Source organism: Haliaeetus leucocephalus, unplaced genomic scaffold (genome assembly GCF_000737465.1).
Source record: "Haliaeetus leucocephalus isolate CR32 unplaced genomic scaffold, Haliaeetus_leucocephalus-4.0 Scaffold577, whole genome shotgun sequence".
Lineage (NCBI taxonomy): Eukaryota > Metazoa > Chordata > Aves > Accipitriformes > Accipitridae > Haliaeetus > Haliaeetus leucocephalus.
In genome coordinates this window covers 1,472,351-1,484,332 of record NW_010973013.1, presented here as the reverse complement: position 1 = coordinate 1,484,332, position 11,982 = coordinate 1,472,351, and the positions used below count along the sequence as shown (strand labels likewise).

General features: G+C 36.5%; 1 protein-coding gene across 2 annotated transcripts in view; it reads left to right on the top strand.

The window, feature by feature from the left end:
- Positions 1-11,982, top strand: part of LIN9 (lin-9 DREAM MuvB core complex component) — a 31,215-nt gene continuing 19,233 nt past the window's right edge. The window contains exons 1-5 of one of the 2 annotated variants that reach the window (XM_010577736.1): positions 1-34; positions 1,143-1,237; positions 5,062-5,166; positions 7,099-7,232; positions 10,207-10,332. In XM_010577736.1, coding sequence (XP_010576038.1) covers positions 1,235-1,237; positions 5,062-5,166; positions 7,099-7,232; positions 10,207-10,332 — 368 coding nt within the window. In that variant the 5' untranslated portion in view covers positions 1-34; positions 1,143-1,234. The remainder of the gene's footprint in view (positions 35-1,142; positions 1,238-5,061; positions 5,167-7,098; positions 7,233-10,206; positions 10,333-11,982) is intronic. The other variant, XM_010577737.1, reaches the window with a different exon arrangement.

The window sequence follows — 11,982 nt, the reverse complement described above, 5'->3', positions numbered from 1 at the left end:
GGTTCTTCAGCAAAAGCACTTGTGAGCTTGAAAGGTAAGAAATTAATGTGTTATTTACTTGTACCCAATCTGACTTTAAGGTGTACTTAGTTTCTGGCTTTAAAAAGTTCAAGAAAATAACACCTGTAGGAACATTCCAAAGGCGTCTGGAATGCTCTTGTGACCGTTAGCTAAATATGTTCCTACAAACACCAAAGAAGGTTTTTTGTTGAAATATGGGTTTTATTGTGGATATTTGTTACTTCTGTAGACTAATGTTCCTTGGTGGTTGAAACTACGTATGTGGTGGTGTATTTAGACACTGCTCTTCTGGGTGAAATTCCTGAAATGTGTTTTTTCTTCCTAAGTACTGTCTAGGCATCAGGTTTGATGAGAAGATTGAGGTAATCTTTCCTCTTTTGAGGATGAGATAGGAGAAGGATTCTTAGTGAGACCTGTACATGTGACAAAATTTACATTAGGAAGGAATTTCACAGTCTTGTTGTGTTTTCTATCAGCAAGTTGTGGGCTAAATCAAAAATCTGTTTCTTATATCTTCTTTGAAATTGTCTTCATGAACAGTCATACAAATCTTGAATACTGATAATCTGCCCAAAACCAAAAGTTTCTTTATATATTACAAGGCTTCTATTACGCAAGGAAGAAGGCATGGTCTGTTGAATATGTTGTAACTATTAGAGGTTTGTTTCAATAAAATTTGATTTACTTGTTGGTGTGCACCCACTTAATCATTTTTTAGAACCAGAAGGTGGCTAGGTCTTGTCAAGCTTTACCTTCTCCAGGTTTCAGTTAACAGCCACAGTACAGCTGTCTACGTGTGTGTCAACCCAGCAGTGGAAGTAACTGACTCCAGCAAAGGAGGTATCAAGAAATCTAAATATTGTCAGGAGTAAAAAGTGTTTTGTTCATGTTTCTCCTTGTACTGAAAATGTTTTTCAATTATTTTTTTAATTAGTGTTCAGAACAATTTAATAAAAATATTGAAATCTAAAATTAATTTGTAGGTGAATCCAAAGAAGCTGTTGCAAGTAACAAAAATATATTAGTAGTTGATGATGTTGTACTAGCTTTTGGATAGTAGTTATGTTAAAACATACATACATATATATATGTATATTAATGACATGATTTCTTCACAACAGAGGGAAGTTTATCCAGTTCATGGAATGAAAAGTATAATTCTCTGCAGAAAACACCCCTTTGGAAAAGCAAGAATGCTGGTTCTGCAGTGGAAATGGTAAGAAGCAATAAAAAGACAACTGCAGGATTGGTAAAATACCATAAAGTGAATCAAATTTAAGGATCAAAAAATTTGGCTGAGATTTATAGTTTCATAATTTCGAAATGTTAAACTATGCCCTTCACAAGCAGCCTGCACAGTCTGAATATGAGATGAAAACATATTTTATAAATGCATAGTCAAACAAATTAAATTGTTGACCTTGTTCAAGGTAGCTCATAATCATTTTCTCTCTTTTTTGTAAAGCAAGTGCTGTGTGAAATGTTTGTACTGTATCTACCACCTTGAACTTAGGAATTGCCATTTTGGATCAACCATTTGTTTTATCTCATGAAGTATCTCACTTCTAATTATGGCTCAGAACTGATGCGTAAAGAAAAGGAAGGGAAAATGTCATAATGCACTTCCACCATTGTGCCTTCTGGGGGGCAGATTTTATTAAAATTAAAGGAATGTCAGTGAAATGTCATGTAGTATTCTGAGAGGTCTCACAGGAGACCTTGCCTTAAAGAACAACCTTGGGGTGGGGGAGTGAAAGGTCATGAGCCTGCAGCCTCCAAGGGCATGTGTCTGGTGTTTGGGTTGACCATTTCACTCTCTCTTTTTTAAATACTCCATTGTTTCTTTCCCCATCGTATCACATTCAAGCTTTTCTTGACTATTCTTAACCTCCTCTACCTTACTGAATTATGTGATTTTGGTTTGGTTTTGCCACCAGCTATATTACACCCAGTGCCTTGTTTGTCTACATCAGTAATACTGTGTGCTCTTTTTACTACATGCTGAAGAGTATATGAAATACTGTCTCAATTGCTAGGCAGGTCTTTCTCCCATACTCTTTTGGTGCTGCCTTCTACAGTAATTGTGACCAACTTACCAACTATCACCTGTTTTTTGTTCAAATCATTACTTTTTGTGAACTGTTTCCCTTCCAATAAATGAACATTATGTTTGAAAACTGTTGCACTTGCCTGCTCTGCAAATAATCAAAATATCTGAGCAGCATCCAGTAGTGCATTAAGAAATGTGACTAACATCTGTCATATGTGGCTCATTGTGTGATCCTTCTCCCTGTAGAGAGAAACTTACACAGAGAAGGTTTTTGTTTTGGTAGGATTCACTCAGATACATATACACATGTTGCTATGTGTTTATGCTAGAGAACATAAGGTCTACAAAATGCAGTTCCAGACAGTGACCAGAACTTTGTGATGGCCCTTAGTGCCTGCAGGAGTTCATGTCACAGCTTTCAGCTGTTCCCAGGAATGCTCACCTTCTCACAGAAACAAGCCTTACTGGTAACTTAGGAGATCGCATGTGCTAAAGAACCAAAGTCAATAGCCATAACATTTGTACAAAAACTTTTTCAATTTGTAGGTATGCTGGCTGTAGGTATTAAAAATAAGCAGTCAAACTTTGAATATAGCTTAGTATTGTGTAGAAACCTGGGAGAAAGATCAGAGGACAGCCCGATGTGTTAACAGTGGCCCATGTTGCTGAGATGTGATGTAGTCTTCTGTACTAGTTCGAGTTCCCTGAACAGTGGAAGTTTTGCAGATATGTTGTACTGTTGGTTGAAAAATCTCTCCAAAAATGCCTGACCTACTTAGCTAACGTGGATGATACCTCTTTGTGACGCTTGTTATTTTATTCTCGTGTGAGGCACTGGCAATCCAGACTGATGAAACACTCTTATTTTGGATAGTTCCTTGGAATAGAATTTGGCAGCTTCTGTTGAGCATTGTAAAACAGTTCTTTTGATCTGGATCATAGCCTTAGCATAAGGTTGAAGGAACTCTTAAGTTTTGTCTAGATTGTTTTAGCATTTGTGTTCCTGTGTTGGCACATGCTTTCATGTGGTATGGTGTCATAAAATCAAGAAGAATTATATAGACATTTGGGAGAAAAATTTTGTCCTGGAACCAGCATCTCAAATATGAAGTCTAAAATATAATTGCAAATATTCAATAGGAACCTGGCTCTTCATCCTGTGGGCAGAATGCTGTGATTAAAAAGTCCTGGAGTTCTGCAATGTAAGAGTTTTTATTGTTGGAACAGGATTGTGGCTTTGTTTTCTTGCTCAAAAGTTAGAATAGTTCTGACCTTTCTTTTTTAAGGTGATGGTTTGTCAAGGACAGCAGATATGTTATAAAGAACATAAAGACATTGTAATTGAAATTCAAGATTGTTCTTAAGGTTTAGTGAATTGGAAGATGTGATGAAAAGAACTCAATGGATCTAGGTGAAGAGAGAAAAACAACATCCATAACAATTAATACAATAAACTAATTACTATGTTATTATGATGTGGGCACCATTTGGTTACCCTGCCAATATGTAGTTCCTCTGTTCAGTGTGTGTCTCTTTCCTGGTTTGTAACATCTACAAGGAATGGACGTTTTCTTCTGTGTGCTGAATGTGCTTAGGTGTCTAGCACGTACAGGGCATTACTGTTACTTAAATACACTTGTGTAGTTACATTTATAAAATATATATAATTTAGAGTAAGAAAGGCACGTTTCCCTGGGAAAGCTCCAGCTGTTCTCATGGCATGGGACAGACAGGGATTTTTTTGCTACCACTGATTAATTTAATAGAGAATATCTCTTTTCAAACAGATATTTTAATCAGTCACAAACTTATTAAATGTCTTTCTTAAGTGTAAATGCTTATTAGTGAAGTTTTATTTCACTATTTGTTGATTTATTTTGTTTCTGACTCCTGTTAAGGGCTTATCTTTGTCATCAGTATTCTTCACATTGTGAGTGTTATAGATTTCATACCCATATCAGTTTGTAGCACTTTCACCATCTCTACTGAAAGAAGTGAAATCTGCATTTGTTCTGCCTTTACTCATCCCCTTTGTAAATAGTTTGAAGCACAAGGAATGCTACAGGGTGCAGTCTTGGGGGTCTGCAAAGGAGACACATTTCAGTTGTGGCTGGCTCCTGTGCTGGGCCACAAAGTCTTCATGGAAGGAAAAGCTGCTTGCTCTCAGCACTAGCAGCCTGTCATAGGTTACTCTTTTGTCCTCATTGAAAGCACAAGTTTTTTGTCATAGGGTAAAGTGTTGAGGAATATCTCAATGGTAGTAATTTTTTCATGACACGTATTTGCAATATGGTTTCTTGTTTTCAATCAGCCTCTAATTCTCTTTGAGCTGTAACATCTTAGCACACAAGTAAATTTTAGTTAGCATAAACTCTAAATTCTTCTCTTTTGATATTTTTACATAATTTATTCAAGCTTTAGTTTCTTCAGGCTTCAGCTTCCAAGCGTTTTGCAGTGTAGGCACTTTCAATGAGTTAAACAACAAACCCACAACACTTTTAGACTCATAAGAAGTCCTTGCAAAAAAATTATATCCAGCTAATGTTTTCACTGAGAACACACCAAAACAAATACGCTGTTTGAATAAACGTTTTTTTTGACCCAAAATTCAGAACAAACTGTTTAACAGATGTGCTTATAAGCAAAGCAATGACTATTTTAAGCTTAGATACACAAGTGTTTAGACACCTAACTCCTCTGGAAACAAGTGGGAGTTAAGTTCTAAATACTTCCGTGGAACTGGGCCAGCAGTATAGTAATGGGTTATAGTTAGCATTGGAAAGCCTGGAATCTTAAATTCCTTCTTCTCTTCTCTCAGCCCTTAGACCTCTAACTGCTAGGAGGCACTATTTATTGTGTACCATGTGCCTTAAAACTAATAGGTGGCAAGAGAAAAGGCATTCCATTTCTCTCACTGTGAATTCTGTGCATGAACAGAGAAATCAAAATATTTTTTTCTTGTAATTCATTCTTAATTTTGATACATGCAGCCCTTCAGAAATTCAAAACGGAGTCGACTCTTCTGTGAAGAAGATGACAGACAAATAAACACAAGGTCACCCAAAAGAAATCAGAAGGTTGCGATGGTTCCACAGGTACCTACATGTATGCAGATATTTTTACCAAAACGGGGAACAAGCCTATCTGTGTTAGTTGAAAATTAGAATACATTTGCTTTTCAAGTTGCATTATCAGTTTATGAATATTCTTGTGAGGAAAGCTGTTGCTAGGAGTAAGCCACAATTCAAAACAGATCTATATTTTTCTTCCTCACAGCTGGGTTCCTCACTTTGTTTATGGGAGTACCTGTTCTTTTTGATCTTGGACATAAGCATACAGAGTTAGAAAGGATTCCAGCCTAGTTGCCCATCTTGCTTCCGCAAACAATCGTGTCCTGTAGTCTGCATAAATTTATTCAGTTTCAGTTAAAAACTGACTAGGTTTCTTGCACTGACTACATCATTTAGAAGGCTGCTGTAGAACTTAATGTATTCCAACAGTTAGGAACTTGCTCTAGATTTGTAGCCTAAACGTATTCATGGCCATCTATACCTTCTTGATCCTGTAATGATAATGTCCTCCAATTCAAACAGCTTGTTTTTCTACTCCTCCACTTGACTGTCTACTCCTTGATATAGCATGAAAGAGCAGCTGTAATTTCTCTCAGCCTTTATTTGCTGTGTTAGACAGGGCAACATCTCTTAGTCTCAAAGAATTGGCTCTCTAGTACCTTTGTCATCCAAATCACTTTTCTGTACCGTCACCTTATGAGCCTGAATTTCCCACACTGAAAAAGTACTATTTGAATACTGGTCTTACTTGCCTTCTGAACTGTACTGTGCAGCGCTGAATGGGGAAGACTTCGCAGTTGCCATTTTGCTGGGTCGATTTCGTCAGAGATGAGGACCATGACATTTCTCTCTATTCATTACCATGATTTCTTAACAGTAGAAAAGCCTGGATAATGTTCTAAGCCCAGTTGGTTTGTACTTAAATGTCTGGTTCAGGAGGTGAAGTGTTTGCTAGATAAACCTTTGTGAGGGGCTGCAGCTGCTGTAGCTCACAGATCTTGCTGTCCTGCTAGGCTTTGTTTCCTAGAGTTCCAGTGGGAGAAAGGGGACCTGTATCCAGAAGGTAGTGGTTAAGTGCAGCAGGAGCCAGCAAGGTGCCTACCTTATGCTTTATCCTGTTATTGCTGGTACTAAAGGTCAAAATACTTTTGAGCATTTGGGGAAGGATAACAACTGATTATGGCATCAGGACCCAGTTAAACTAATATTCTCAAAAAGCTGTTATTTTTTGCAAATAAGTTTTTCTTTCTGTCAGTTAAGACAGTCATCCCTGGAACAAAATTACGGAATTATTTTTCTACGGTCTTGTTTAAATTCAGGTCTATGTATTATGCATGCAATCTAAGACAGTGTATTTTCTGCAATTTATAAAATAGCTTTCAAATGTAGTTAAAACTTGATTGCTTATGTCCATGCTAGCTTCTCTTGCAGTTTTCTAAAAAGCAGACACTCTGCTCAAAGCTTTGACTGTATTACGTTCCTGTGCTAGCTTCGTTCTCAGTTTAAGAAGAGTTAGCAAGAGTAGAAGCACTAGTGTAAATGAGGCAGTTGGTGTTGCTGGATCTGAGCTGCAACATCACGTATGTTCACTTGAGACAGTGTTCAGTCGTGCCTCAAACTTTTGAAATCTGTGTGTACTTTAGTGCCATGCTATTGTTACCAATAATGTAGTTTCAGTGTTGGAAAATGTTTCTGTTAGAAGAGCTTTGTATAGAGATAATTTGTTGTATTGATCCTGCTAAAGTTTGCCATCTGTTATGTTTGATTGCATTGCTGATATAATGCAGTACAGATTGTTATAGATCTGCAACAAAAAAATTGTCATGAAACACTATGTGCGATTAAAATGTAACAATTATTAATGTGCAAACTTTTATCAGGAAAACCTAGTTTAATTATTTGAATATTGAAGAATGTTAGACTGTCTTTAACTGTTTCCTTTATTTTACTACCTAGAAGTTTAATACAACAATGCCAACACCAGACAAGAAAGCATCACAGAAGATTGGTTTACGGCTTCGTAACCTGCTCAAACTTCCCAAAGCTCACAAGTGGTGCATATACGAATGGTTCTATTCAAATATAGATAAGTATGTTTGTTTTATATAATTATCTCTTATTAGTATAGAAACAAGTCATTTTCTGAAATTGAGTTGCAAATTTCCATATATTGGTTAGATACTCCAAAGTTTCATCTTAAATTATTAGTTATTGAAAATTACTTCATTTTTTTGTTGGTTTTTTTTTCTCTTTTTTATAATGAGCAACCTGCTTGGGTAGTTCCTTGGGTAGTCTTCCTTTATGGAAATAATTTTCTTTTTATCACCTCTGCCTCTACCAGATACAAGATTTTATTCATAATGTTTTTAGCATGAAGTTATCAGAACATTTAGACTTTTTTGAACCCTCGGATCAGTGTTACACACGGGGGATAGGAAGGAGACTGCTTCTTCATAACATACTGCTTCCCTAAAAGGCATAAATGTTGATTTCATAGATTTCTTCCCCATCATCCTGTTTTTACTGTGATCACTAACAGAGCTCCGGGTTGTGACTATTCAGCTGTTGTCTAGATATCAGCATCCTTCTTGGATCCCCTAGACTGTTTCTGCAGTTTGTGCTTCAGAGTCTTTGGCACTTGTTCTCGTAACACCACTAGCAAGGTGGTGTGAATAGTTTAAAAGAACCATTTTAGTTTAATCCCTAATAATGAAATACTAAAAATTCTAAAATGTAAAACTCTTTATTGATGAACGGAATCTTAAAATCTACACTGATTGACTAATAGATGAAACTCTAGTATTTAATATTCTAAAGAATGGTTTCAGAATTAACAAGCATTCTTTTCCAGAATTTATTCAAAACAAAATAATTACTGTTTTTCCTTCCTATTTTAATCATGATGGCTGTGGCTGTTTTCTGTAACTGAGAAGGCAGTCATAGCAACAGAAAAATGTTTTAGGGTATGTTCATCACAAGTAGAAAAATTACATGTCCATTTTAGTTAGTTCTAAATTCATCATCTGTAGGATTTAATTCCTTTGAAAGAAGTAGACTTTACCTGCCTTTTTTTTTCTTCTCTTTTTTTGGAAAAAAAACCCAAACAACAAAACAAAGAACCCAAACCCTACTTATTCCTAGTAGTAATTTTAAAATGTGACATTTAAAATTATGATTTTTACAACAGTCCAAGAACTTTTAGTTTATTTTGAAATAATTGTCTGTGGAACTTTAGGTCTATCAGTAGACTAGAATTTGAGTTCAGCAGGTAATTCTGAAAACCTCTTTGATAGTTATCAATGTATGTTTGTAATGCTAGTAACATATGATCATGTTAAGATCTTATAACATAGTTTACTAAGAAACTACATATCTTTAGAAGAAAAACTTTGATGTATGTTGTTTTGAGTGATATAATCTAGACTTAATGAGAAGCTTAAAAAAGTTTAAAGCATAGATCTGTCAACTAACAAAATATGGCTCACTGTACAAGTCTCAAAATATTTTAATCTAATTGTCTCATCCAAAATTGAAATCATCACTTTAAATGCCATGTCTACTATAAGTTTTTGAAATATTTTAATCTCTACAACTATCATCTGTGATTATTAGATTATTGAAGCTGTTCCAGTTGGATTCTCTCTAAGCTGTTGCAGAGGACTGTTTTCTGTAAAATCCCATTGGCTTCTGACACGCAGGGACTTCTAAAGAGCTACTTACTACTATAGTGATAATAGGCCCTCAGAACCAGATGCAGCTGTAGCTTGCTTACACCATTTCCCAGAGCTTCCAGTCTTGTGGATGCTGTGGGTTTACAGTTTGCCTGCTTAGGGACAAGTGATAGTAAAAACAATCAAATACAGATCCTCTTTCTCCAAAAAAAGCAAAACAGTTGTTCTTTACACAGATATCTTATGTTAGCAACAGTGAATCTGGATAAAATAAAACTCTTTTATATGCTTCCTTGTCTGTTTCATGAACCTCATTGATCATTCTTTGTGGTTTCCTTTACACTTCATGCCACAGCTGCAGATCCTTCTACTGCAAAAATATTCCCTTCCATTCTTGCCCGAGTCTCCTTATCTCCATGCTCCTTTCCTCTCTCCCACCACTCCATACACTCACTTGAAAGTGGTGTTGCTTCCAAGATCTTCCTTGTTCTGTGCTTGGGGATATTCCCCTCTAAACCCCAGCACCCTGAAGAGAGTGGAGAAATGTGGCTTTATCTAGGATGCAGTTATTCTTTTGATCTCACCAGGTGAGATCTATTTCAGTTGCACATAGTCTTTAATGATTAACCTGCTATTAGATGGGCATATCCATTGCTGCTCCCTTGTGTCTTCAGCTCAAGAAGGATGTGGTACTACAAAGTAAAAGGCAGTCATAAAACCTAGAGATACAGACAGGTCATAGTATCAAAGAGAAATTCATAAGTTGTGTAGGTAGGTTCTCTGAACGGTCACTTCTGTAATACTGATCCTCTGCTTCATCATGGAGTCATGGTATGATACAGTAAAAGTCTCACCTGTATAGCTGTAGAGAATGACAAGTTGGCTCAATTTTCTGTATTTTGGAACCCTCTGTTGAGAATCTGGGTTATAATTGCATGAATTTATGAAAAAGGTACTGCCTTTCTGTTTCTCAGTATCATGTTGTCCCTTCCTTTATTTGCGATACCTCACCATATGTTTATGGTTTCCTTCAGTGTGTTGCAGGATCCTCATGACATTGCATTGGCTTTGCTGAAGTTTCATTTGGTGCCTTTCTATACTTTACAAAGCAGGATGAATACATATGTTTCCCTGTAGTAACAAGAGAGAGGAACATTTTTAAACATCCTTGATAGTAAGGCTCAAATAGAACAGCAGTCCTGGAAACTTCCTGTCTTTGTTTTCTGTTGAATTTATTTCAGGTTAAATTTGTCCTTTAAATAGGAGTGTCTTGTTTATATGACTAATTTATACTTTTTGTTTTCAATGTATTTCTTATGATGGACATTTTTTGGAGTCTCGTGACAAAAGTTTACTAAGTGTAGTTAACAGAGGACCAATTATGTTTCAACAGACCACTATTTGAAGGAGATAATGACTTCTGTGTATGCCTGAAAGAATCTTTTCCAAATCTGAAAACCAGAAAATTGACAAGAGTAGAGTGGGGAAAAATCAGACGATTAATGGGAAAACCACGGAGGTAATTTTTTTTTTCTTTCTTTCTTTCCAATTAATAACTACATGTAGTTTTGATGTTACTGGAATTGTTCCTTCTAAAATAATTGTGCATGCAGGTAGTAAAGCAAAATAATAGCTGAGAGCAGAAAAATATTTTATTGAAAAGGTGTTCTCTGAGCACACACCCCGCTTTCCTCCCCCACCCTATTCCTTATATGTGTGTGTCCAGTCAATGTAGTTCTTATGAGCCTATACTTGAAATGTTCTCTTCCCACTCCAGAAAACTGAGTGTCTAAGCTAGGATATGTTGAAATTACTGTATCTTCTATGCTGCAGTGCTTTCTGGCATGGAAGACAGGCCAATTTTTCACCAAGGTTTTTTTTCTGGCTATAACTAGCTCTTCTTGGGGAAAACAAGTGCACATTTTCATCTCATTTATTTTATTATTTTTTAAACCATTTTATAGATCCTCAACTTTTCCTGGCTTGGCTGCCAACACAGAGAGAGGAGAAAGTCACCCATAAAATACTGTACATTGTAGCAAAGAAGCCAGAATTTAATGAAGGGCATAGTTTTTTCTCTAATTTAGAATTCTTAATTCTTAAACCCACTGATTCAGTTCAGCCTTTTCACAGAACCTATACAATTTAGCCTCTAGAGAAGAGAAGGCTCAGGGAGGATCTCATGTCTGTGTATAAATATCTGAAGAGAAGGCATAGAGAAGACGAGGCCAGGCTTTTCTCAGTGTTGTCTGGAGATAGGACAGGAGGCAAGGGGCACAAGCTGAAACACAGGAGGTTCAGCCTTAACATAAGGAAACACTTTTTACTCTGAGGGTGACTGAGCACTTGCACAGGTTGCCCAGAGAGGTGGTAGAATCCCCATCCTTAAAGATACTCAAAGGCCGTCTGGATGTGGTCCTGGTCAGCCTCCTGTAGGTGACTCTGCTGGAGGGGTTGGAGCAGATGACCTCCAGAAGTCCCTCCCAAACTCAACCATCCTGTCATTGTGTAAGATCAGGAGAAAAATGTGAAAGTAGTGTTGCAAAAATAAAAGATTGGTTTATTTATGAAAATACAAACACTAAAGCACTGAATCCATTTCCTAGATTGCTGTACTGAGTCAGATTGTATTTTGTCTGATGGAGGCTATTTAATCTCCTGTACCTATAAACAGCTTTACGTAACTAAAATTGCCAGTCAAGGGAAAGCAGCAGAGCCAGTTTAAAAATAGTTCCTCTTGGAAAGGTGTTCATATCATTTGAGCTTAACTGAAACAGCTTCTTGTTCTTCTATCATCATACTTCCCACTGAGAGGGGAATGGTGTATTTGGAGGTTCAATCATCACTTATTCATTTGACTTTTGCCCAAAGTGGGTACAGCTATAAAAGATCAGCTTGCCTCATTCAGTGGTCTGTTGGACCATTGACAAAACTTTTTTTTTTTTTTTTTTGGCAGGGGGAAGTGTTGTTGGTTTGAGGTTTTTGTTAAGCTATTATACAGTTAGTTTTTTAAAAAGAGAGACTCATGCCTAAGGAACCACAGGTCTAAATGGGTAGGAAGTTGTTTTATCTGAATTCTGAAGTACAAGTATATGACTGGATATAGAGTCTCGTTTTGTTTGTTAACCAAAACTACAAGTTCTTGCTTTTTATCAACACAAAATAAGCA